General features: G+C 61.6%; 1 protein-coding gene across 2 annotated transcripts in view; it reads left to right on the top strand.

The window, feature by feature from the left end:
* Positions 1 to 24,336, top strand: part of ARID3C (AT-rich interaction domain 3C) — a 43,327-nt gene extending 18,991 nt beyond the window's left edge. The window contains exons 2-7 of one of the 2 annotated variants that reach the window (XM_059725329.1): positions 11,735 to 11,807; positions 19,816 to 19,999; positions 20,688 to 20,932; positions 21,238 to 21,495; positions 22,459 to 22,548; positions 24,104 to 24,336. In XM_059725329.1, the coding sequence (XP_059581312.1) occupies positions 11,735 to 11,807; positions 19,816 to 19,999; positions 20,688 to 20,932; positions 21,238 to 21,495; positions 22,459 to 22,548; positions 24,104 to 24,255 (1,002 nt within the window). In that variant the 3' untranslated portion in view covers positions 24,256 to 24,336. The remainder of the gene's footprint in view (positions 1 to 11,734; positions 11,808 to 19,815; positions 20,000 to 20,687; positions 20,933 to 21,237; positions 21,496 to 22,458; positions 22,549 to 24,103) is intronic. The other variant, XM_059725330.1, reaches the window with a different exon arrangement.
* The last annotated feature ends 627 nt before the right edge of the window (positions 24,337 to 24,963 follow it).

The raw sequence follows: 24,963 nt of genomic DNA, 5'->3' as shown, positions 1-24,963 counted from the left end.
AGGGATAAAAAGCGGAGCAGTTTTGTCCCATGCTTTTAATAACAGTGCGTTCGACCCAGCGACCTCTGACCTCGCCGGATAAGCCCCCATTATCCCTAGCGCTTAAGTAATAAACACATCTCCATGGCAACGGGATGGGGGGAGGCTGGGGGGCTCTTTGGCCATAGCCCTGAAGTCTGTGGGCTGGCAGATGGGCTCGGGGGTCCCTGCTGGGACCCACCGCAGAGGGGCGGGTAGGTGCACGGCCCTGCCCTGGGACCCGGGTACCAGTGCCGCCAGCACCGAGTCGGGCCAGGGGACCAGGCGGGGGGCCAGGGCAGCCCTGCACTAGGTGGGGGGCAGCCTGGGGGGGTGCAGTGGCTTGCGGAGGCTAATGAAGAGGCTGCCTGTCTGCGTCCCAGCATGGGTCGTTAGCAGGGGCAGGGGGAGCTGCGGGTGGGGTATCGATCCTGGGCCTTGACAGTTTAATACTGGTGTTTATAGAGGAATATCGCTCCATCGATGGCGTTAAATGAGTTACTAATTATATCAATACGCCCGCGATTAAAAAGGGCCCGCTCAGAGGTCACCGCCTGCCGCCACCACCGCCGCCGCAGGGGGCTTGCACAACTGCCTGGGGGCTGGGCATGTGTGTGCATGCTCACACGTGTTTGTACGCCTGCCATGTACATGCACACGTGTGTTCATGTAGTAGTACGTGAACCCACGTGCATGGGCATGTAGTCCATGCCTGTGTGTATTTACACACTAAGAACATGCACACATATGTTTGTACACCTGCTGTGTACATGCATACATGTGTTTGTGTAATAGTATATGCACCCATGTGTTGGTGGGCATGTAGTCTGGGCCCATGTGTGTTTGCACACTATGTACATGCGCACATGTATTTGTACACCCGTCATATACATGAACACACATGTTTGTGTGCTAATAAGTGCATACACATGTGTGTGTGCATGTAGTCCATGCCTGTATCTGCACAGTATGTACATGCACATGTGTGTTTGCATGCCTGTGTGCACGCACACACACGTTTGTGTGCATCTGTGAGCATGCATGTGTGTGCTCATGCATGCACACATTTGTGCCTGCTCTTCTGGGCATTGTGCCCATCGTCACGTGCCAACTGCTCCTGCATGCTGAAGAATACACCCAGGGCTGGCTCTGGCTGAGTTTGGCCCCTTGCTCATGGAAAAGAGCTGGGGTCAGGAAGGGTTTTCCCCCCGAACCAAAGACATGGGCTTCATTCATCAGAGACAGGGCCGATTGAGCAAAAAGACTCTGGGAAGAACACGTCGGGGCTGGGCAGTGGCACAGAGAAACACCCTCATCCTGGGCACAGCCCAGCTCAGCCAGTCACTGGCACCCCGGGCCCTGTCTGTGCCACGGCTATCTTGGCCAGGACCAGCCATGAGGCAGGTGCTTTGGGGTCTGGGGGCGTCTGGATCTGTGTTCCAGTCTCATTGCCCAAAAGCTGGGAAAGGTCCATGGCCAGCGCTGGGGAGGGGAGCAGGAGCCTAGGTGCTGGCTGGGAGCAGGCTGCAGGGCTCCAGGTGGGAGATAGCAAGGGAGAGGTGCATAGCTTGTCCCCCACACCCGCCTCTCCCCTGGCCATGCCCCTCTGTGCACAGCCACGCCAGGAAGAGCCATGAGCTCCCGGCGCCAGCCGTGGCCTCGTGCTCATTTCTGCCCGGGAACCTTGACCCTGAGCCTTGGGGGCAGGTTTTGCAAGCGCTGGCGGCTTGGCCGGCTTCCAGCTCCGGGGGTCCTGTCCTTCCTCCTTTGTGCTCCCAGCCAGACACGGGCTGCGTTGTCACCGCGTTCCCAGCGCCGGTGAAGCACGCCGCAGAAGAGCTGCCGTGCTGTGCCCAGAGGTGCCCGCACTTCGCTGGGAGGTGAAGGGGGCCCCATCCGTAGCTCCTTGAGGCTTGGCATGACCAGGCACACAGAGGATCTTCCCTCCAGCCAGCCCCAGACTTGTGCCTGAGTGCGTGACGCCCATCACCAGTTTGGCCCCTCTGGGCTGGGGTAGCCAAGAAAGGGGGGCGCGTGCTGGGAGCCTGCCTGGTCCCAGCACCCATCACTCACCTGTTCACCAGCATGCACACGCACCCATTCACCACCATGCACATATTCACCAGCACATGGACTCACCCCCACACTCATTCACTAGCACACACACACACACTCACCAGAGCACACACTCACCCATACTCACTTGTTCACCAGCACACACACACACTTTCCTGCTCACCTATTCACCAGCACATACACTCATCAGTACTTACCCATTCACCAGCACACATACACACTCACCCCCTCACTCTCGCTGGCACACTCACTAGTGCACTACCCAGCACACACTCCCCCATCCCCAGCAGTCTCTGGTTCACTAGCCCACACACACACGGCTGTGTGCATACGTGCACTCACTCATGCATTCATCAGTACACTCGCACATACCTTCTTACCCATATCTGCTTGCTGACCCACTCACCAGCATGTTCACCAGCACACACACTTGCACTCCTTCACACACACTCCCCAGCTCACTAACACACATGTGCACACATTTGCATGCACTTGCACACACCCACTCACCCATTCTCCAACAAAAGCTCCCAGCAGACAACTCCCACTGCCACATCCCTGTTTGCCAGCCTGTGCACACAGCGAGCACAAGCACACGTAGACACCAACACCCCCCCACATGCATGCATTCATCAGCTTGCAGCAGCAGCAAGGCCACACATCATCGCTGCTACCAGCATATGTGTGCACCAACACACACCCAGGCACGTGCATGTGCCCAGGGTGCCCCCATGTTCCATTTGCTAACAAGCTCCTTTGTGCTTTCTGCCACCTGGGGTGGAACAAGCTTAGCTTGTGCGCTTGTGTGCAGTCCTGGCCACATCTCAAAAGGGGTGTAGTAGAATTAGAAGAAGTCCAGAGAATGGCAAACAAGATGATCGGGGGCCCGGGGCACTTGCCAGATCAGGAGAGACTAAAAAAACCCAGGATAAGACCCAGGATAAAACCCTCTCTTCTCTTCAGAGAGGAGAAGGCTGAAGGGGGATAGGACAGAGGTCTATAAAACCATGAAGGTTGTGGACCAAGTGACCAGGGACCTGTTGTTCACCAATTCCCAGGATACCCGCTGACATGAGTAGGTGGCGGGTTTAAGACTAACAAGCGAAAAGGACTGTTTTACTCAACGCGTCGTGAACTCGTGGAATTCCTCGCCGCAGGAGGGGGGAAGGCAGAGAGCAAGGGCCTGGACACATTCGTGGATGCTGGATCTACTGATGGCTCCTGAACAGAACAGCTGGAGATGTTTCCTCTGGCATCTCTGAACCCATAATGGTGGACGCTGGTGGGATGGTATTGAATAGGGGTTAGATCACTCTAGAGAAGCCCGTTTCGATGCTCTCCCTCTATAACATCCACCCCTGCCACAGGATGGGGGCAGGAGGGGGGCGAGATGGACCAGCCTGGCACTGCTGATGTCCTTATGTTCCTATACCTGAGCCAGGCTGAGTGTGTCCGAGTCATCTTCACGGGGCAAATGGGATATGCTGGTGTTGCTCCAGCTCCAAACACAGCCAGGTAGGGAGTCCTCCGGACCGGCAGCAGGGCAGGGGCCTGGAACGGCGCCGAGACAGGTTTATGGGGAACCAGCGGAGCGTTGTGGGCTGGCGGCGGGGCCGGGAGGAAGGAAACGCAATCCTTGCGGGGGCCGTGTCCGGACGCCCCGGTGCTCCGGGGCCCGGAAGGTGTTTCCCCATGAGCGCGTGGCTGGTTCCCAGCTTGGCCTCGCTGCTGGAGCAGGGGGGTTTCCCTCCCTCCCTCTCTCCCTCCCTCTGCCCGGAGACACTGAGCACAGCAGGACTGGGCCAAGGGAGCAGGAGCTCCTGCCGCGGGGTCTGGCTCCTTCCCAGAGACCAGCCTCCGGCACGGGAAGGGACGTGGCCTCTTGTGTTTCTGGGGGTCCAGCTAGCTGTCAGCCCAGGGGTCTGTGGCCTGGAGGCCTCTTCCCACCTCCGTCCCTATTAGCGACATTGCCGCTGAGGCAGCTGGTAGCTCAGTTGCTATTATTTGGTGTGCTCTCTGCCCCTCTCGCGCCAGGTGCTGTACAAACCCAGCTCTCTCTCTGCGTGCGTCGAGCTCCCCTGTCCAAGTCCACGCTCAGAGCTTCGGGAGGTGTTATTTGCTCCCAAAGCACCTGCAGATGTGTCCTGGTCCGTGTCCTCTGCAGCTCCGGTGGAGTTCCCCAGTGCAGGACGTGGCATGACCCAGCCATCGGCCTGGAGCCAGCCTGGCCTGTGCACCAGCCTAGCTGGAGATGGAGTTGATGAACCCCCACATTGACACTGAACCGGGCAGGCATGCGTCCAGCACCGTGGGCCCGTGTCCCGCTGCAAGGCAGGCTGAGGGACAGGGTTGGCAATCTTCGGCTGTCTTGACCTGGGGTTAGCTCTGCTCATATGCCCCATCCCTGCGTATGACACGAGCTGTTACAGGGCTCTGCTCCACACTGGTCTAGGGTGCTGCTGAGCCACCTGGGTGCCAGGCTCACCCAGCCTCTCTGCCATTGCCTCCGGACTCCCCTCCCGCTGCCGCGGGGCTCAGGGAAACCTTGATCCTTGCCCGCCTGGCTCTGTGCACCCTCTGCGCCCCCATCCTGCGGATGCGGGTGAGTTATGTCCAGCAGGGAGGGGGGACCTGCCATGGCGTGCGCTAGGGTAATTGGTTTTTAAACGACTCTGTTTTGTCGGGGCCAGGGTGCGGCGCCGGCTCCTTTGTGCACGGCCCGGCCATCCATCCCTGCTTGCCCACTTTTGTTTCTTTTCAATGGTTCTTCATCCTCCGCCGGCCGCCTCTATCGGCCCTTCGATCCGCGCTCATTTTTCCTGCCAGGGCTCTGACTTTTATGGCCGGGGCATTGATCCAGCGCTTTGGTCCTCTCTGTCCCCCCCCTCCCGGCATCCTGTGCTCTGGTGCAGGCATCGGTCCAGGGTTTGGGGTCACGCTGAGGCCCCTGGCCTTGGTGTCCTGCCAACAATGTGCTGGGGTTTCCTGGCGGGCTGTCCAGACAGCCGGCACGGTCATATATGGACAGGGGGCAAGTCCAAAGCAGGTCCCGGGTGCGGCACATCTCGGTCCGTTCTGACGCGGTCTGATGCCCTTTGCTGACACGCCGCGGGCGGTCCTCTTCCTCTGGCACTGAGAAGGGGAAGGGCGAGGTTTGGGACACCTGCCCAACACGTACATGCAACACTGCCAAGGCACGTGCGTCCCACCGCCCGCCCAGCCATGCACCTGTCACCACCAGCACACACAGGCACCACCGCCAATGCCACCACACACTAGGATATGCATGCTCCACTTTCAGCCCCCACACATTCATTGTCACACACACATCACCACCAGTGCACATGTTCACTATTGCACACACGTACCCCTAGCAACACACATTCACTATCGCATGCATATACCACCGCCAATACACACATCATATATGTTCACTGTCATACATACCGCTACCAACATGCACTATTACACTACCTGCTGGCACCAACCCACAGGGTCCTGGCTGGAGGGTCTTGCCCCTCTGCTCAGGGTCAGACCAACGCTAAATTGGGGTCAAGAGGGATTTCCACCCTGCTCAGACTGGTCTGGACTGGGGGGTTTGCCTTCCTCTGCAGCAGGGGCACGGGAGCATCTATGACCCCCTTTGCAGCACCAGGACGTTGGTTGCCGCGGCCCCCCTGCTTTCCCTGGGGCGGGTCTGGGTGTGATGTGTGGGCTGTGTCGGGGTGCTGGTAGTTTTGCTCAGAGGTCGGACAATGGGTTTGTCCGGGCTGGTTTGCACAGGGCTGATCCTGCCTCAGGCAGGGCTTGGACTAGATGTGATCTCCAGCGGTCCTTTCCAGCCCCACGTCTCTATGACTATATGATATATGTGCACACAGCCTCAGAGATTTGCTCACACCCACAGACTAGCATGCACATGCCCCGCATGCACACACTCTCATGATGCACAAATGGTATCACAGATCCACTGGCACGCACCCACCGCAGATCCCCTGAGATGCATGTATGCATGCCTACACTCACTTGCTTATATCCACATGTGGCTGGTACACCCAGTGCTCCCAGACATGCTAGCACACATGGACACATACGTGCTCATGCACATACAGCTCACAGATGCACTAACAAGCGTATGTGGTGCACTGTGCATGCTTACCCCGCTGCCTGCTCTGGGTCCCTCACTGCAAAGCTGCCCAGCACCAAGCGTGGCCTGGTCCTGCTGAGGCTGAGGGGAAGGGGCTTGGCAAACCCAAGGGGGTCGGACTTGATGATCTATTGTGGTCCCTTCCGACCCTAACATCTATGAACCCGTTGCCCATGCCCACTGGCATGGCTGAGCCAGCTGTGCTGAGCCCTGCAGAGGCACCTGCACCTTACACCTGCCTCCCCTCCATGCCCCCAGCCCTTCAATCAGCTGCGTCTCCCATCCATCACTCCTCGGTGACATGGGACAAACTGTGCTTATCGTATCATCGATAGGTCCTGGGTCAAGCATCCCCTTCCACCACAGCCTCCCGCTAGACCGCAGCCAGGAGCCTCCTCTCCTCTAGGATGCAGGGGGCTCCACCACCCTGTCATATGCAGGCATGGGGCATAGCAGAGCAGGGAAATGCACCCAGGCAGCAGCTTCCCCAAAGCCCATTCATGAGCACATCCATTGCATGCAGCCTGGATCAGAGATGTCTTAGTCTGGACCTTGCAGGGACCTCCCAGGACACTGGGGCACCCAGCCGGTGGCTGGCGTGGTTTTCTGTGCTGCCTGGTAGCAGTGCCAGGCCAGCAAGGAGTCTCGGTGCTGGCCACAGCAGAGCCTTTGGTCCAGCACGGTGGCCCTGGGACCAGGCACACCCCCTGGGCTCCAGCCTCTTCTGGGGTGGAAGCCCCATCCCTGGCACGTTCCTGGAAAGAGACTGCCATGGCCCCTTTGCAGAGGTTGGCACTGCCGTGCTGCGCTCCCCCCCAGATCATCAGCTCCCTGCAAAGCAAGTGCAGCCCTGGTCACTGCTTGGAGGGGAGATCTCAGCGGCCGTGGCATTAACCCCTTCATCCCCTGCCTGCTCTCAGGGTCGGTGCCATCCCAGTCTGCCAGGTCCAAGGCTCCTGCTACCTGCTGGAGGCTTGGGGAGTGGGGGGGGGGGGCACTCTCTCTGCCTGGGGCACAGTCCCCTTCCACCTTCCTCCCTTCCCCCACTAGCCAGTGCAAATATTTGTCCCCAGGACAGCTCTAAAGTCCGGGGTTTGCACACAGGTGAGTGCCCTTCTGGGCACCTGTGGGGATCCCGGCAGCGGTGGGGGTTGGTGGTGGAAGAATACACGTGGGGATCCGGAGCAATGAAGGGTGTAGGTGGCCGAGGGATACCTGGTGGTCCTGGCACTCCCCGGGCACCAGCACCCCTGGTTCTGGGTCTTCCTGCCATGCCAGCTGCCCCACACAGGTGTGCAATGCACCAGTGTGTCTCACCCCCGCTGTGTATCACAAGCGCTGGCCCCAACCCATCTCCTGGGAGCTGGCTGGGAAAAGTCCCCAACATTGCTGGAAAGGCCCCAAGACGCAGAGGCGCACAGAGCTGGTCCCGGTGCTGGTGTTAGATATTTCTGCACCGCAGTCGAGCCGTGATGCCTGGGATATTCTGCAGAGAGCAGCATTTGGGAGCCCAGGGTCCCCACGCTGAGTGCTGGGACATGACAGGAGCCCTGTCCCTGGGGCAGCGGGATGCTCATAGGAGCCCAGAGGGCTCCCCGTGCCCCTGAGGAAGGCTTCAAACCCCCTGACACATGGAGCAAAAAAGGGGTAAGAGGGCAACCAGCACAGCCCAGGAGCCTGGGAAATCCCCACAGCAGAGCATGGGCATCGCTGCACCCAGATCATCCCTGCCCAGCCTCTCCTGGACACCTCCAGTGATGGAGAGTCCCCCCTTCCCTGGGCAGTCTGGGGAGAGGACCGTGCTCAGCAGCAGCAGAAGGGAGCAGAGTCCACCACTGGCTTCGTCGTGCCAGAAGGTCACAGCCTCTGGGACAAGGTCACGGAGGGGCAGAGCCGGGGGAGCCCTGGCTGGGCAGTTAGGGGGTGAGGGGTGGGCTCTGCTTGCTGTCCCGGGCTGCAGGGCAGGGGGGAGGGTTCCTGGTGCTTCCCCGGTTTCTGGGCTTTGCTGTTTGCCGCGTGGGGTCAGGAAGGAATTATTTTCCCCTCTTGCTGCTACACTGGGGGGGGGTTGAAGCCTCCCCCAGAGGTGCTGGTGCTGCTGCAGCCCAGGCTGGGGCTGGGGCTGGGCTGTGCCGATGCTCCTGCTGGCACCAACCCCGCAGGGGCCTGGCTGGAGGGTCTTGCCCCTGCGCTCAGGCTCAGCCCAATGCTGCACTGGGGGCAGGAAGGGATTTCCCCCCCCCGGTCAGACTGGTCCAGACTGGGGGATTTGCCTTCCTCTGTACTGGGGGCACGACTTCTCTCTGGGGTCTCTGGAGTGTATGTTAACCCCCCATGCAACAGCAGGACACTGATGCCTTCATCCCCTGGCTTTACCTGGGGCAGGTTTGGGGGTCTTGGTGTCCCTGGGCAGTGGGCCTGGTAGCTGTGCCGCGGGGTGACGGTGTCGTTTTAGGAACAGGTCAGATAAGGATGTGCCTGGGATGGTTTGGACAGGGCTGGGCCTGCCTCAGGCAGGGGCTTGCACTAGATGTGACCTCCGGAGGGGCCGGCAGCCCAGCTACCCCGTGATTCTGCCATCCCCCTTCTTCCCCCAGCCAGCTTCTCTGCCTGCTCCCTTTCTGGCTGGCCCCATGCCCTGGCTCTGAAACCCCCGTGCCCGTACCTCGACTTGTGCCCCACGGCTCCCTACTCTCGGTTGCAGTGCCCCCACCCGCAATGGTGCCTCTGCCGCCATCCAGCTGTGCACACACTCCGCAGCAGTGCCAGATGTGCAGGCTCCTCCAGAGCCCAGATGTGTGGGGAGGCTGGCAGGGCCTGGTTGGGCAGATGGCACTGTAGGGAGCAGGACAGCATGACACCGGGGCATCAAATCATGTCTTGAAATGATGAAGCAGCTCCATGCTGTGGGGAAGAGCTGCAGCAGGATGGTTGGGGTGCAAGGAAGGGACCCCTCAGGAAAGCGCTCAGCGCCTTGGTGGCAGAGGTGCTGTTCACCCTGTCCAGAGAGGTCTGGGAGGGAGGACCCTGACCCTAACCCTAACCCACCCCGGCAGTGGAGGGGATTCGTTCCTTCATTACTTAGAGGGGTCCAAGCTGGACGCTGCTCTGGTCCCTCCTGCTGGTGCTGGGGTACTTTTCCAAGCACCGTGTGTGCCCAGAGACCCCCTTGCCCCGCTCCCCTGGCATGCAGCCACCTCTGGGGAGGAACAAGGCCGCTCCACAGCTCCCCAACAGCTTGGCATATGCACAGCAAACTCGTCCCCTGCCTTTGCAGACGCAGTCCCAGCACAGGGCTACCCTGATCTGGAGGTTCCCCAGGGATCGGAGCGTCACAGCTTCCCATGGGAAGCCCCGTGCTCTCTGCCAGCCGGGCCCGACACCCAGCTCCTGGCCAGACCCTTTCTCAGCCCTGTTGGGGGATTCCCCGTGTGTGTACCCAGGGCAGCCTTCCCTGCCAGACCGTGTCAGCAGCCTGGCTGGCACCGAGCCTTAGCAAAGGGCTCTGACCCCGCTGAGCAAACAGCCCAGCTGCCAGGAGCCCCAGGCAGAGGCAGCATCGGCTGGGCTGGGGCTTTTGGGGTGGCTGATGGACGGGCACGGAGCTCAGTGATCTCGCTGCGTGGCGTTTGGCTTGTCCTTTGCCCTCTGGGGATGACACTTGTGTCCCTGTGATGTGGAGGCTGCCCCAGAGCATGCGGGTGGCCAAGCACAGCAGTCGTGCCCCCACGTTGCAGTTGTCACAGCCCCATGTTGTGATATCACTGCCCATGGTGCAATAGCCACATGCCGTAGCAGGCCCATGGCATGATTGCCGCAGCCCCCATGTCATGACAGTGGCAATACGATAGATGCATGTTGCAATGGGTGCATGGCGTGATTGGTGCAGCCTGGGTCATGATAGCAGTGCCATGTCATGACAACAGTGAGATGTCATGATAGCCACACGTTACCGGCTCACGTCATGATTGGTCAGCCACTGCGTGGTAGCTGTGTCATGTCGTGACAGTGGTACTATGCCACGATAGCCACATGTCATCGTCTGATGCACCCAGTTAACAGCGTGATAGCAGCATCATGTCATGACAGCACCTCCTGCTATGACACATTGCAATGGGTGCATGCCACGGTGCCATGCCGTGATGGTCATGTCATACATAGCATGGTATAGGCATGGCCCTTGCTGTCCATGTGGCAATAGTCACACTGTGGCATAATAGTTGTGTGTCATGATCACTGTGGCTTATATCATGATAGTGGTACCCCATGACACAAAGGTTGGGGGTTCACCTCACAATAGCTGCCCTGGGACATAAGGATGGTTACACCTCCGCTCCGTGGCAGCTGCATGTCCAAGCTGAGCTAGACTCCCCATGTCACAATAGCTGCAAACCCTGTCGTGACAATCATGCCTCGTGTCATGACGTGATGTGACGGCAGGGTACGGCTTTGCTCCTGCTCCGTGGTGGCCACACGAGGACATGACAAGGTCCCTGCCCTGTGGCTGCCGTGTGCCCGTGTCATGACAGCTGTGCCCACAATTGCTTGGGCTCTGTCTTCCTGTTGTGATGCTGCACCGTGACGTTGGGGGTGGGTGGCTCGTGGTCGCGACTCTGAGAAACCCCCTGTCTCCTGGGCTGTGGGAAAGAGAAGGGGAGTCTGTGTCTGTCCGTCCATCCACCCATCCATCCATCCATCCATCCATCCACTCATCTGTTATTATCATACAGCTCATCCATCCACCTGTCTGTCTGCACCCCAGCCCTTCTCTCTATCCACCCCCATACACCCAAGGTATGTCCCTTCCCATCTGTCCTCACAGCCTGCCTGTCTCTCTGTCTAGCCTCCCCCGTGCTGGGGTGTCTGAGCACCTCGGGGGTATCTAAGCCTTTTGCCAGCCTGCAGCTGGGAGCACAGGAGCTGCCCTGAGCACGGCATGGTGCCCTGGGGCCCTACGGCAGGGCGTTCAAAGGGCTGGCACGGCACCAGCATCGGGCTGGCTGCCAGGCCAGCGGTGAGCTGGATGCTGGCCACGCTTTAGCACCGTGACAAGTTCTCCACGGGCAGCAGGTGCCAGGGCGCCGGGCGCTGGAGACAGCACAGGCTGCAGTGGTGGGGAGTGAGCGCCACAGCCCAGGTCCAAGAGCAGGGATGGGCACCTGGGCGGGCGCTGCGGTCCCGGTGCTGTGGTCTCGATGCAGCCAGCGGGGAATCCAAGCCAGGGTCAGCGCTGGGCGACGGGGGAGGCAGACTCGGGCACCAGGGAGGCGGATGGGGCAGGAAGCAGCAGCCCTGGGCACTTGCCCAAGAAGCTGGAGTCCTGCCTGGGCTCACAGCCCTTCTCCGCTGGAGGGGCTCAAGCCCAGACCCGTGTCAGCACTCGGAGACTCCCCACTGGCAGTAGAGGGCACAGGGCATGCAGCAGAAGGCACCTTCCCCTATCCCCCGTGCCCGGCCCCGCCAGCCTGACCCCTGTTCCTCTCTCCCCTGCAGCTGTACGAGCTGGACGACGACCCCAAGCGAAAGGAGTTCCTGGACGACCTCTTCGGCTTCATGCAGAAGCGAGGTACGGGCAGGGGGAGCAGCCTGGGGTGCCGCAGCGCCGCCAGCATCTGTCTCCAGGCTAAAATGAGGGTGCTCTGGGGATGCTGGCTCTGCTCTAACCGGTGCAACGGGGGCTGGGATAACAGGGGGCCGCGGATGGGAGCTCCGAGTCACGTCCCAGCCGCGCCGGGAGGCCGGGGGGGCTGCACCGTCCCTGACGGACAGCTGCCCCCTCATCGGAAATCAGTGCAGCCGTGTTATCAGCCCCCAGCGGGGAAACCAGGCCGCTGCCACAATCGCGGGGACTCGATAAATGCTTTAACCTTTGCCCTCTCTCCCCCCTCCCCAGCCGGCCGGGAACAATTACGGGCCCCCGCGTACGGGGCCGGATTAATTAGGGCTCTTTGCCAGCATCTGGATTAATGAACACGCCGCTCGATAGCGCATCAACCCCAGGCAGAGGTTAATGCTTTGCTAATTAACGGGGAAAGGCCAGGCGGGCTCGCAGGGCGGGTGGAGGGGCCTGCTCTGCTGGGGGGGGGGTTGTCACCCCCCCCCCACACACACACACACACACACACATACACACACACACACACACACACACACACACACACCCTTTGGTGCTTGCTGTCTGCTAGGAGGGTGCCTGGGCTGCAGCCGAGACCCGGCAGACTCGTGTCACGCAGGGGTTGGCCATCACAGGGGAGAGACAAGACACAAGGGCAGCTGTGCAGGTTCGTTATCTCTCTCTCCAGAGCTAATTAACTCCAACGCTGGATGCTAATTACCCAGCAGCCTCTCTGCTTGCGCCAGGCTTTGTGCTGGACAGTGTTGTCTCTGCTCCCCCCACCCCGGATCCTGAAACCCCAGCTCTTGGGGGCTTCGTGCCCGCGTCCCGGCCGCGTGCCCGGAGTCGCACATCCTGGCCGAAGCTGCTGCGCCTGCCGCGTTCCACCCCAGAGGTGGCTGCATTTCAGCCCGATTCACTCTCCTGTGAAGGGCTCTGGAAAGGTCCACGCACGGCTGTTGTCCTGGGAGCAGATGTATTGAGGGCGGTCGTTTATGTAGGACCTACACAAAGCATCTGTTGCTCCAGGTCTGTTCCAGCACTGGGAGGTCGGCGTGGGCACGGGGAGCACATGGAGCCGGCCAGGGGGTGGATACTCCTCCCTGGGCATGGCAGCAGGGTTGGGGAGGGAGCATGCGGCACACAACGGGGGGCAAAGCTGGGACTGGGGGCTGGGCTGGGGGCAGACAGAGCAGCTGCTGGCCGGAGGAGGGAGCTTGGCAAGGCGCGGGGGATTTATGACCCTCCTTTGTAGCAATATTTATCCAAGCGCTGGGCCGTGAAACTGGTTCTTCCTGCTCCCGCAGGCCCCCTCCTTGCAGTGGGAGGAGAACAGGACCTGCCCAGGGGCTTTGAAGATGCCCAAGTGTGAAACAGCCTCAGAGGGGTGGTGAAATGGAGCCTGCCCGGCTATAGCCCCTTTACCAGGCAGCTGGGCAGGCCCCTGGCTCCGGGCTGGGGGCTGTGCCAGGCTCTGGGGCATGGCAGGCATGGGCAACCGTGGCTCCCTGGTTGAAAAGACGGGGCTGCGGTGGCCAAGACAGGGCCTCAGCATGGCAGGGAGGGGACTCAGCATGTGGCTGGGGTGCTGCATGCGTGTGCACTTTGAAGTGCACAGAGAAAGGAGCCGGGGGTGCAGAGGAGCACTAGGTCATAGGTAACCCCTCGGCTCCTGTTCTCTCTCCCAAGCTCAGCAGGAACAAGCCTAGCTGATGCTTGGAGGAGCGACCTTTTTGGGGCTAGGGTGCTGCTCCCAGGTTATAGGCACTTCTCCGTGTCTCAGCCGCAGCGTAGCTTAAGGCCATGCTAGCTGATACGTTCCTCCAAGGGCTGCTTGTTTTCTGCCAGGTTCGGGTGGGCAGCGAGCCTCGTTGCAGCCTTAGGGCGCTTGTACACGTTGCGAGTCGTTCACGTAGATGTTGTGAAAAATCACGGAAAATCGCCACTTGTGTAGCATCATAAAGACTGCCGTTCCACCCCAGAGGTGGCTGCGGTCCAGAGACAAAGAAGATCTCTCGCCCCCGGTTGTGGAGCCGCGTGCGGGGTGCGGCTGGGAGAGGGCAGCAGAAGCAGCAGCCGGAGCCCTGCGTGGGAGCCGGGCGGAGGAATGTCAGTGTTTACCTTGAAAGTTTTTATTGCTTGACCTTGTGTCTCCGCCCCGGCTCGTGTGTGTGCGTGCGCGCGCACGCATAGGTGTTCATGCACACATGCATGCAGGGGAGAGAGGTGCTGTGCCTTTCTGGCGCGGGGATACCAGAGCGAGACGGCGTGCACGTGTGACTCTGAATGGGTGACCCGGTGGGGGCATTCCTCTGCCCGCCCATGTGCATGTGTGTTTGTACACCTGGGTGTGGAGGGGCAGAGGTCACATGTGTTTCTAGAAGGGTGTGTAGAGTCTGCGGGGGAGGCAGGGCACAGGGGCGTTTGTGGGGATGGGTGTGTGGTTGGGAGTTAGCTATGTGAGCGGTGTCTGGCTGCATGTGGGGGTGTGTCTGGCTGTGTGTGTGCATGATGTGGGGGTGTGCTCTGGTGTGTGGGCCACGCCTGGGTGACTATGTCTGCCTGTTGCCTAGGGGAGTGTGTCAGGGGTTTTGCCTCTCTTTCTTTGCCTGTGAGAGAATGTGCGCGTGTGTTTGTGGAAATGAGAGAATGTGTGTGTATGTGTGTGCGCGCACGCGCGTGCATGTGTGGTAGGTGTTGTAGACATGTTGGGGAGGAATTATTTAAATTTCATCCATTATCTTGTGCATATTAGTGTATATGGGGAAGCAGCATGTGTGTGTGCAGTATTGTAGGTGTAGGTATGTGTGCATGTGTAAATTGTGTTGTGCATGTGAAAGAATGTGTATGAGTGTATACGGGGGATGTGTGTTTGTGTGTGTGCATGTGTGTGTTTTGGGAGCAGAGCATGTATGTGTGCGTATACGTGTGTGTGTGTTGCGTATGTATCTGGGGGATCAGTGTGTGCATGTGTGTGTGTCTGGGGGAGCAGTGTGTGTGTATGTGCATGTGCATTTGTGTATATATGTGTATGGGGGAGCAGAGTATGTATGCATGTGTGTGCACACGTGTGGTACGTGTATGGGGGACCAGTGTGTTTGTGTATGGGGGAGCAGTGTGTGCATGTGTGTGTGTGTTCAGTGTTGTAGGTGTGGGTGTGTATGCGTGCGTGTAAATTGTGTTGTGCATGTGAAGAAATGTGTGTGCATATGTGGGGGATGTGTATGTGTGTGTATGTGTGTATAGGGGAGCAGAGGACATATGTGTGTGCACGTGCGTGGTGTGTGTCTATGGGGGAGCAGTGTGCGTGTGAATGTGCATTTGTGCATGTGTGCGCATGGGGGAGCAGAGCGTGTGGGCATGTTCATGTGGTATGTGTGCACCCCATGTGGGGTGGGGACGACACCCATGTGTGTACACATCTGTGCACAACCCCAGCTCCATCCATCACCTCCTCGTGAACTACAGACATGGGTGAGCCCCCCCGGTCCCCACCCAGCCGACTGCGTGTTGCTCCCGTGTCCTGGCAAGGGAGGGGCAGGGGGAACACGTGTGCCCGAAGCCCCCGTGGGCACGGGGGGGGGGGGGGGGGTCCTGGCTCACAGGCGCAGCCCCCTCAACAGGGCGCCCCCCCAGCTCCCCACCCGCAAGCTTGAAAGTGAGCTTGGGCCGCGCTGCCTCGTTAGGTCTGAGCAGGTCATGACCCCGACGGTGCCCTTTGACCCCGGCGCCATCCATCACCAGCTGCCGGGCGCTGACACGGGAGGGGGGAGGCAGGGACACGGGCGGCTGGATTGGCTTGCACGCCCGGCTCCGTTTCCCCACTAGAAAGGACTCCCGTGTGCACCCAGGTTGCGTGCACGTGCACACGGGGCCCAACGTAGCCAGACGGGGAGCCGACGAAGAGGGGGTTCGGTGCTGATGGGGGCCGTGAGGGGCTAAGCCGAGCCGCGGGGGCCGTTCCTCGCAGGCCCCCCCGCACCAGAGGACTGGGCCTTCAGACCCCCCCTGAGGCCGCGGCGGATTGATGCGCCCGCTGTCAGCCCTAATGAACCCGCCGCCGCGTCCCGCTCGCTGCTTGTCGGAGCAATTAAGCCCCTTCCATCCGTCAGCGGGGCGCCGAGATGAGCCACGCTGAGAAATGGGCCCTCGCACCAGCCACCCGCTGCCTCCCCCAACCCCTGCGAAGCCACGGCCCCTGTGCTGCCCCCCACGACATGGGAGGGGGTGCATGCCGGCTGGGGGGGTCCGTGCCATGGCTGGCAGGGCAGGGGACGGCTCCGAATCTGCAGCGATGCAGCTGCCTCTGGGGTGGAGCAGGGAGGAGTGACGAGGCGGAACGGGGTGCTTGGCTGCCAGGGGCTCCCAGCAAGCCTCCTGCATGCACCCAGCGCCTGCTAGGGTGCTGAGGTCAGTGGGGTGGGTGCAAAGCTGCCCTCAGTGGATGCACCCAGGTGCCAGCTGCCACCCCCTTGACACAGCTCGGGGATGGCACCCTGTACGCGGCTGTGCCCCGGGCCGGGCACAGGATGGGATGGAAGGATCCGGCCTCCCCCGGGCTTTGCATCCCCCCCCGCAGCCGTTCCCAACCCTGCCGATAATTCCCCTCCATCCATCACGCCGGAGCTAATTGTCGGCCCACAATGGCTGCGCCTCCTGAATGGGCTTTTGTGCGCCTCTCCAGCCCGGCGCAGGGAGCCATCACTCTGCGGGGCCCCGACAGGTCCCTTTGTGCCTGCAGGCCCCTGCCGCTCTGAGACGCCCCCGAGATTAATGACAGCCCATTTTCATGTGTGCACGCGGGGGGGTCAGCCATCTCCTCCAACCTGAAAGCCCTGGGCAGGGTCCGGCCCCAGAGCTGCACCCCACTGCCCCCCGCCATCACTCGCCTGGGGTCCGTGCAGCATCCGAGGCAGAGACGAGGCTCCCGGCTCGGGTCTGGGGCCAGCAGGGAGGCGGGGGGTGGTCCCTGCACCTGGGCTGAGCCCCAGCAAACTCACTCCCCTTGTGATGCAGGGGAGGGTGGGACTGGGCCGTCCCAGGAGAGCAGTATCCCGTGTCTGCGGCCCCTGCCCAGCGCAAGGGCCCCGATTCTGCACCCAGGGAGCGTGCCGGCGAAGGCGGATGGGTGCAGCGGCAACCCCCCGAGCCCCATTCTTGTGCACAGAGAAGCTTGTGGGAAACAGAGACCCCCTCACCCTGCCTGGTGCCACCTGGCTGGGTCCAGACCCCCCACCCCAGCCGTGGCATGATGGAGCAGCCCACAGCAGGGCTGCTGGGCTCTGTGCGGGACGCCTGAGCTGTCCCGGGACCGGGAAGCTGCAACGTTGCAGGGAGCAACGAGGCTTTGCTTCGAGGAGATGCCGGCGGCGGTGGGGGGGATGCAGGACCCAAACTCCTACCCCCGGCCAGGCCGCCCAGACAACAAAGTTAAATGAACTCAGCCAAGGAATAAAAGGAGCTCATTTGTCAGGCTCCGCGCAGCCGGCAAGCCAATATCGGGGCCATAAATTAGGGTCCGGGAAAGCTGCGGTGAGTGACGGTTTCGTTTGAGGTGGGAAGCGGGCCCGTGACAGCCTCTGCAAGGCAAATGGATGGCTTTCCGATACCGCCACCGCCGCCCAAAGAAAGGCCGGGATGAATGCGGGGCACCCCCGCCCGCCTCGCTTCCCGGGCACCAGGCATTGGCGTGACCTCCGGGCGCTGCATCGCTGCAACAGTGCAGCAGCTGCGACAGCAGGGCTGGCACACGCGGCTCCTGCCTGAGCTGACCGTGGTCAAGCTGGCACCGGTGCCCGCGCATGACCAGGGGTCTGCAGAGGCCCCTGTCCCGGAAAGGGGATGCATTGGTGACTCCACGTCGCAGCTGCAGCCAGCGCTGCGAGCAACCACGTTGTTAGGAACGGTCCAGGAGCCAGGTAGCTGCATGCTTCAGGGCAGGCTCTGCCTGCGGCTGCGGGGGTCAGGAAGAAATGCTGCAAGAGGGAAATGTTCGCACTGCATCATGATTTTCCCCGGGTCCTGGGGGGAATCGGAGCCGGGGGCAGCAGGGAGATTTGCCCCCTCCCCAGCAGCTCCTGTTCCCCCAGGTGAACCCAGACCCTTCACCCCCGGGCCGGTCCCTCTGCCCAGGGCTGCGGCTGCACGACGCTCCCTCCGCCTCCCCGGAGAGTTACGGCATCGCAGCGGCCGTAATTCTCGCTGCCTATTGAGGGCTGCCACCATAAATCCGGGCTGCCCCATAAAACTGCAAAGGCAAAGCACAGGTTAATGATGGCAGGTCAGGCCTCAGGGCCCCTCGTGGCGGCTGGGGGACACGAATGGGGCCCTGCAGCCCTGGCACCTGGAGCCGGGCAGGGCTGGGGGGCTGCTGGCCTGTGCCCCATGCCCCAGGACAGCCTTGGGAGCAGGAGGAGAGAGGCAAGGGCAGCCTGCTTGTGGGGTGCTGGGGGCAAAGGGCAAAGGGCACCAGCTGTGCCCAGGTGCTGGGGCACAGAGGGGGCTATGGGGGTGCTGGGAGATGGGGTCTCTCTGTGTCCCCGCCATCCGTGCAGCCTCCGCGCCAGGGCTTTGCTGGTCCCGGGGGCGCAGGGCCGGCTGTAATTAGCCCCTGAATATCTGGCAGCGCTGTCGATGCTGCAGGATTATTGGAATTGATCTCAGCCGCGGGGGAGGTGGGGGGGCAGCCGCCCGGGGAAGGCGAACGGCGCGGCCCTCGTTAGCGCCCGCCCGGGGGCTCCGAGCGAGGCGGCGCGGCCTGGCCCCCGGCAGCCGGGACGCCAGGGTTTGCTGTCTGCCTGTTGTGGGGGGGCAGGCATCGGGGCTCAGCATCCTGCACTGCCTGGAGCTGGAGCCGGCGCCAGCCCCATGGAGGGGCGACTGGCAGGACCCTCCACCCCCAGGCCTGGGCTTCGGTGCCTGCTGGCGTGGCCCCGCTGGCGAGGGGCATCCGGGGGCCCCAGCTGCTCTGTCCAGCCTGGTCCCTGGATGCCCGTGCACTGCCCCACTTGCTGGCTCAGGGCTGGGGGGACCTGGTGCTGGACGGCCCAGGGGGTCCTGGGGTGCCAGGCCAGGCTGGCTGAGGGGTCCCCGAGGGTTGTGCCATCCCGGTTGTTCCTCGATGCCCAGCCCTGCCCCATGCACCCTGCACCCCGCTGCAGCTCCAGCTCCCCGGGGCTCTACCTTGGCACCTGGGGCCTTCCCCGACACCCCCGGGGGCAGGGGCAGGTGTGGGGCCGGGTTCCCAGCCCGCCTCAGTCGTTCTGGCCTGTGAACACACACGAGCTCTGCACAACACAACACAACACAACACACTCCCTCTGCACAACACCACACGGCATAATGCAACACAGCACACCTGCCTTCTCTCCCACACAGCACCATGCAACACAACACGCCTGCCTTTCCTCCAATACAGAACACAGCACACAACCTCCCACCAATACAAAACAACACAATGCAACACAACGCATATGCTCCCTTTGACAGCACAACACAACACACACAGTAACACAGCACCATGCTCCCCACAACACAACACACGCATTGCGATGCAACACACACGCTGCCTCCAACATAGTACAACACCCGTGTGTTCTGTACAACACAACACACTCCCTCCCTCCAGTGCAGCCCCACACACACACCATGCACTATAACGCGTGCTTCCTCCAGCACAACACACGCGCACTCCTCCAGCACCACACAGCACGTGTGCTCACGCTCCAGCGCCGTGGGCCAGTGTCCCAGATGCCAGTAGCTGCCCACGGTGACCTGGGGTGGGTGTGTGCCTGCGGCTGTGTGGGGACACAGCAGAGCATCCCGCTGTGTGTCCTAGACCCCATACTGCTGGACAGGAGCTGAGTCCCCGGGGTCTGCTGACCTATGTGTCAGCACATGGCTGGCTCTTGCCTTCATGCCCCTCACCCCGTGCCACGCTCTCTCCCCCCGTGTCTCCCAGGGACGCCCGTGAATCGCATCCCCATCATGGCCAAGCAGGTGCTGGACCTGTACACGCTGTACCGGCTGGTGACCGACAAGGGCGGCCTGGTGGAGGTGATCAACAAGAAGATCTGGAGGGAGATCACCAAAGGCCTCAACCTGCCCACCTCCATCACCAGCGCCGCCTTCACCCTGCGCACCCAGTGAGCTGCGTGGCTGGGGGACGGGGGGGCTCATGAACCCTGGGCATGGCTCCTGCTGCCCGCTCGCTCCTGGCCACGAAACCATGGCTGTGCTCGGGCACCGTATTAAGAGAATGGGGTGGCTCCATCATGACCATGAGGGCTGCCCACGTACCCTCAGCTCTGCCCCTGCCAGGTTGCAGCCTGGGCTGTACAGCGCCTAGCACAGGTGCACCTCCCTACTGAGCGGGTTCTCCGGGCACCGCCGCTGTGCAGGAGTGAAGGGCAGCGCTGCTACAGCCCTGCTCACCTGAGCCCAGGCTGGGCCACCTGGGCATCAGGATCCTCAGCCCAGAGCTTGGGCTGAGCTGCTAGTTCTTAGGCATGTATGTGCCTGCGTGTACATGTGCATGCATGTATGTGTGCTAGCATGTGTGCATGCCTGCGTTTGCATGGGTGCACATTTGTGTTTGAGTGCATGCGTGTGTGAATGTGTGCGTGCATGTGTGCATATGCATGTGCGTGCGCGAATTTGTGCATGTGTCTATATGCATGTGTGCATGTGTGCGTGCAAATGTGTGCACATGCATATGTATGCACACATGAGCAGGTGTGGGTACATGTATATCCATGCATGTGTCTGTATACATGTGCATGGCAGTGGGTCCCCACCTCCCCTGTCTCACTCACACCTCCGTGCCCCCCGTAGGTACATGAAGTACCTGTACCCCTACGAGTGCGAGAAGCGAGCGCTCAGCTCCCCGGGCGAGCTCCAGGCCGCCATTGACAGCAACCGGCGGGAGGGCCGGCGGCAGAGCTTCAGCGCCGCGCTCTTCAGCTACTCGCCCGTGGGCACGCCCGCCATGCTGGCCTCCCCCAAGGGCCCCGTGCCTGCCCTCGCCCTTGCCACCCACGGCTGCAGCCAGCTCGCCCAGGTGCACGCCATCAAGAAAGGTGGGTGGGGAGGGGACAGGTCCCGCTTCTCCGGGGCTGAGAGCTGGCAGCTCTGGGTACCGGTGCGTGTGGGCTGCCCAGAGAGGCTTGCCCCCAGGATACGCCTGGCCCGTGCTGTCCATACGGCCACACAAAGAGAGGGCAATATGGTGGAGGGAGGCTGAGATGCCCACCCCATGGCATCTGAGTCCCAAGAGCCCCTATGCCCGGTGCTCCCATCGCCCTGCCCAGCTCTGGGGGGCTTTACCTGGGGGTATAGGGGTGCCACCCCGCACCCCCTGAACCCCCGCCCTGCCTCATCCCAGCAGAAGATGGCCTGCTGTCCGCGGCGGTGCCTGGGCGCCTCACCATCCCCGTGAGCCTGGCGGGGCACCACCTGGCAGCCGCCTCCCAGGCCGCGGCGCTGGAGCAGCTGCGGGAGAAGCTGGAGACGGGGGAGCCCCCCGAGAAGAAGATGGCACTGATGGCAGAGGAGCAGCAGCGGCTGGTGCAGCACGCCCTGCAGCAGAACCTCCTGGCCATGGCCTCCCAGCTCCCCATGAGCGTCAAGATCGGCAGCCGAGGTACCTGCCGCAAGGCGGGGGCATCGGGGCCTTATGGGGCACCCCGGGGTGCAGGCGCTGCCCAGAGCCTGACAGCTAAGCAGGGTTGGGCCTGGCTGGTGCGTGGAAGGGAGACCCCAGGATGCTCCAGGAGGTGCCGGTGCCTCTGCTGCGTGTTGCTCTGCGGTGGGGGAGATGGTAGGATTGCTATGGAGGGGCCTGGGAATGCTGCAGCCATCTGCGGGGCTTGAACCTGTGTCTGCTTGGCTCCAACATATGGGTAGGGCAGGTATTCTTCCATGGCCAACACGTAGCGAGCCCACAATGGGGAAGATGCCCGTGACACGGTATTCCTACGGTCAATCTCTGAGTGTGACTCCCAGGCAGGTGGTTGCACACTCAATGCTGCACGGCACCCTTAAAAGGATCTTGCGGCACCCCAGGGTGCTGCAGGACCCCTGCTGAGACCCACCACTGTGATGTCCCGGGAGCTAGAGAAACACTGCAGGTGTCAGGGTTGACAGTAGCTTTACCAAGGGTTTAGATAATGGATTTGGTTTGGACAGGGCTGATCCTGCCTCAGGCAGGGGTTGGACTCCGGAGCTCCCTTCCAGCCCGATCAGGGGCGTTTGCTCTACGCCCGTGGAGAAGGGCGCAGGGAGGGGTGGATGGGCAGACAGACGACAGCACGTCTGCAGATGAACGGGGGACTGAGAGAGCCGCTGTGAAGAGGTGGGAGGCCGGGGGGGTACATAGAGGGCATGCGTGCTCAGCAGAGAAGAGGGATGGATGGAAGGACGTGTGCAATGACACACTCGTGGCCTGCCCCTTCTGGGCCGTGTTAACCCCCCCCCCAAGACCCACCCAGCCTCACGCCAGGCCAGGAGCAGAGAGCCGTGGGGCCGCGGCCCTTCCCTCCGGCGCTCCCCCATCTCGTCTCTGTTTCTCTCCGTGCTCATATCGGTATTTCCTCCCCCTCCGCAGATGACAGACAGGAGACTGCATTGAACCTGTCCACCACAGGTATTAGCAGCATCAACATGTCAATAGAAATAAATGGAGTTGTCTACACAGGTAAATAGAAGGGCTGCTTGGGCCGTGTAATTGCGGCCGGGAAATCCAATAAGTTATAGCCACTGCCGGGCCGGCGAGTCCTTCCTGCGAGCTGATGTCTTTACTATAAAATCCATTGTAATGAAGTGGCAGGGCTGAGAGCGCCGGGGTGGGGGCAAGGGGGCAGGGGGCCGAGCGCTGGGAGCCCGGCGCCGGGGTTGGCTCCGTGCCGGGGGGGTCTGGGGTGTTGGAGGCACTGGGACGCCTGGGATGTGGCTGCTCCTGGGAGCGGGTGGACGGGCAGGTGGGGGTGTCTTCTCTGCCCCTCCCTTCCCTCTGTTTGGGGACGGCGGTGCTGCCAAGGCACTGTCTCAGCCAGCAGCAGGGGGTACCAGTCCTGGACTGGTCCTGGGTGGGGTGGGCTGAGCTGAGCAGCGCCAGTGCCTCTCCCTGGCGGCTCTCCATGGCGGCTGCTGAGCATTGGGGAGGGGGCACGAACCCAAGTGTGCTACCCTAGGGCTGCACAGGGAGCCGCCATGCTCGGCTGCCACGGCTTTTTTCACCATGGCTCTGGGTTCCAGGGGCTTGGCCCGCTCTGGGCTGGCAAAGCTGCAGTGTGTGCCCAGCCCAGAGCCTGAGCCAGCCCAAGGGCCCCTGCCAATGATGTGAGCTGGGCCCGTGGGCCCCACAGTGGGTGGTGGGTGAGCACTTGGGCTGAGGTCTGTGGCCGTCAGGGGAGGTGAGCGAGCCCAGGGGAGGCAGAGGGAGGGGAGCAATCTGCACATAGGTTCAATCCCTGTGTATGTGCGTGTGTGCACATGGATGCATGTGTGTGCATGCATGCTTGCTTATATGTATACATTTGTGTGCATGCATGCTTTGTGTGTGCACATACTTATTCATGTGTGCACGCATACTGTGTGTGCATGCATGTTTCTGTGTGTAGGTGTGCATGCATGCTAATGTGTACTTGCATGCCTGCATGTTTGTGTGTGCATGTGTGTGCGTGCATGCTGCTGTGTGTACATATGTATGCACATATGGCTGTGTGTATGCATATGCATGTGTGTGCATGTGCATGTGTGTGTACATATGTATGCACCTGTGTACATGTATGCATGTCTAAGGGCATGTGTGTGTGTGTGTGAATGTGTGTATGTGTAGGCACGTGTATGCTTACCAGTGTGTGTGTGCATGCATGTGCATATATGTGTGTGTATGTTTGTGTGCAACTGTGTGGTGTGTGCATGCGTGTTTCCCATCTGGGCTAAGTGGGTCACCCCGTGGCCCCCCACAGCCGCCTCCCCACCCCGCTGAGCTGTCCCAATTAAATCCTGACACTGGCTCTGACAGCAGTTAAATATTTAACTCCCTGCAAAGGTCAGGCTGGATAAACAACCCCTGCATCCGCCCCACGGCCCCGCACCCCTTCCCCAAGCACCAGGCCCAGGTGGGGCGAGCTGGGGGTAGGACAGGGCTGGTGGGGAGGGCATGCAGAGGGGTTCCCTGCTCAGGGACCGGAGGCTGTGCCGTGGGGCTGTGCCAGGGCTACCATAACCCGTGTGTTTGCCCACAGGTGTCCTGTTCGCCCGCCGGCCAGCGGTGCCCGGAGCCCCCAGCAGCGCCGGCGGGGGCAACACCCATGGGCGGGCAAGCCCAGCGCCCTCCCAGAACCAGCTGCTGTCAACCTCTTCCCACAGCCACACTCCCGCCAGCACCTCGCCGTGAGCGGGGGGGACCGCCAGCCCCAGCCCCCACCCCTCCATCCTCCCTCGCACCCGAGGACGAAGCACCCCTGAGCTATGCCCAGTGGAGCACCCGCTGCCACCCTGCTGCGGGGACACCGTGGACGCTTGCCAGGCTGCTGCCTTCACCCGCTCGCCTCTGCCACCTCCTTCCCCACCTGCCTGGGCCGGGGGCCTGGTGCCAGGCTGGGGGCTCTGAGTCCACTGCCCGGGGCCAGGTCTGGGCTGGCGGTGGCTTCGGCTGCTTGAGTACTGAGCTGAGGCATAGTGGGGTGGAGGGAGCCACACGCCTGTGCCCTGCATGGCACACGTGTGCCCTTCCACCCTGAGAAGCTCCCGGGCTGTCCTTGCACGCTCACGTGATGGCCAGGCTTGTGTGCCACACCTCCCCACAGGGCATGATCATGCACACCCTCTGTCCTCACTGTTGCACCCCTGCCCAGTGTCCTCCCCTGCACACACACACACACACACACACACATGCACACGCACACACTCTCACTCACTCATGCACAAGATGTTACGCACATGCAGTCTCTTCACCGTGATGCCCACACACATAATCCCCTTGCCAGCCCCTGTCGCACACATGCTGTCCTCCCCTGCCTGTCACACGTGTGCAAACACACAATGACCCCTCTGGTGCAGGCACACCCCCCTCATACACACACATACACACATGCACACACCG

The sequence above is a fragment of the Alligator mississippiensis genome, chromosome 3 (genome assembly GCF_030867095.1).
Source record: "Alligator mississippiensis isolate rAllMis1 chromosome 3, rAllMis1, whole genome shotgun sequence".
In the NCBI taxonomy this organism is placed as follows: Eukaryota; Metazoa; Chordata; order Crocodylia; family Alligatoridae; genus Alligator; species Alligator mississippiensis.
Note: the sequence above shows the minus strand (reverse complement) of the source record. Positions and strands in the feature narration are given on the sequence as shown.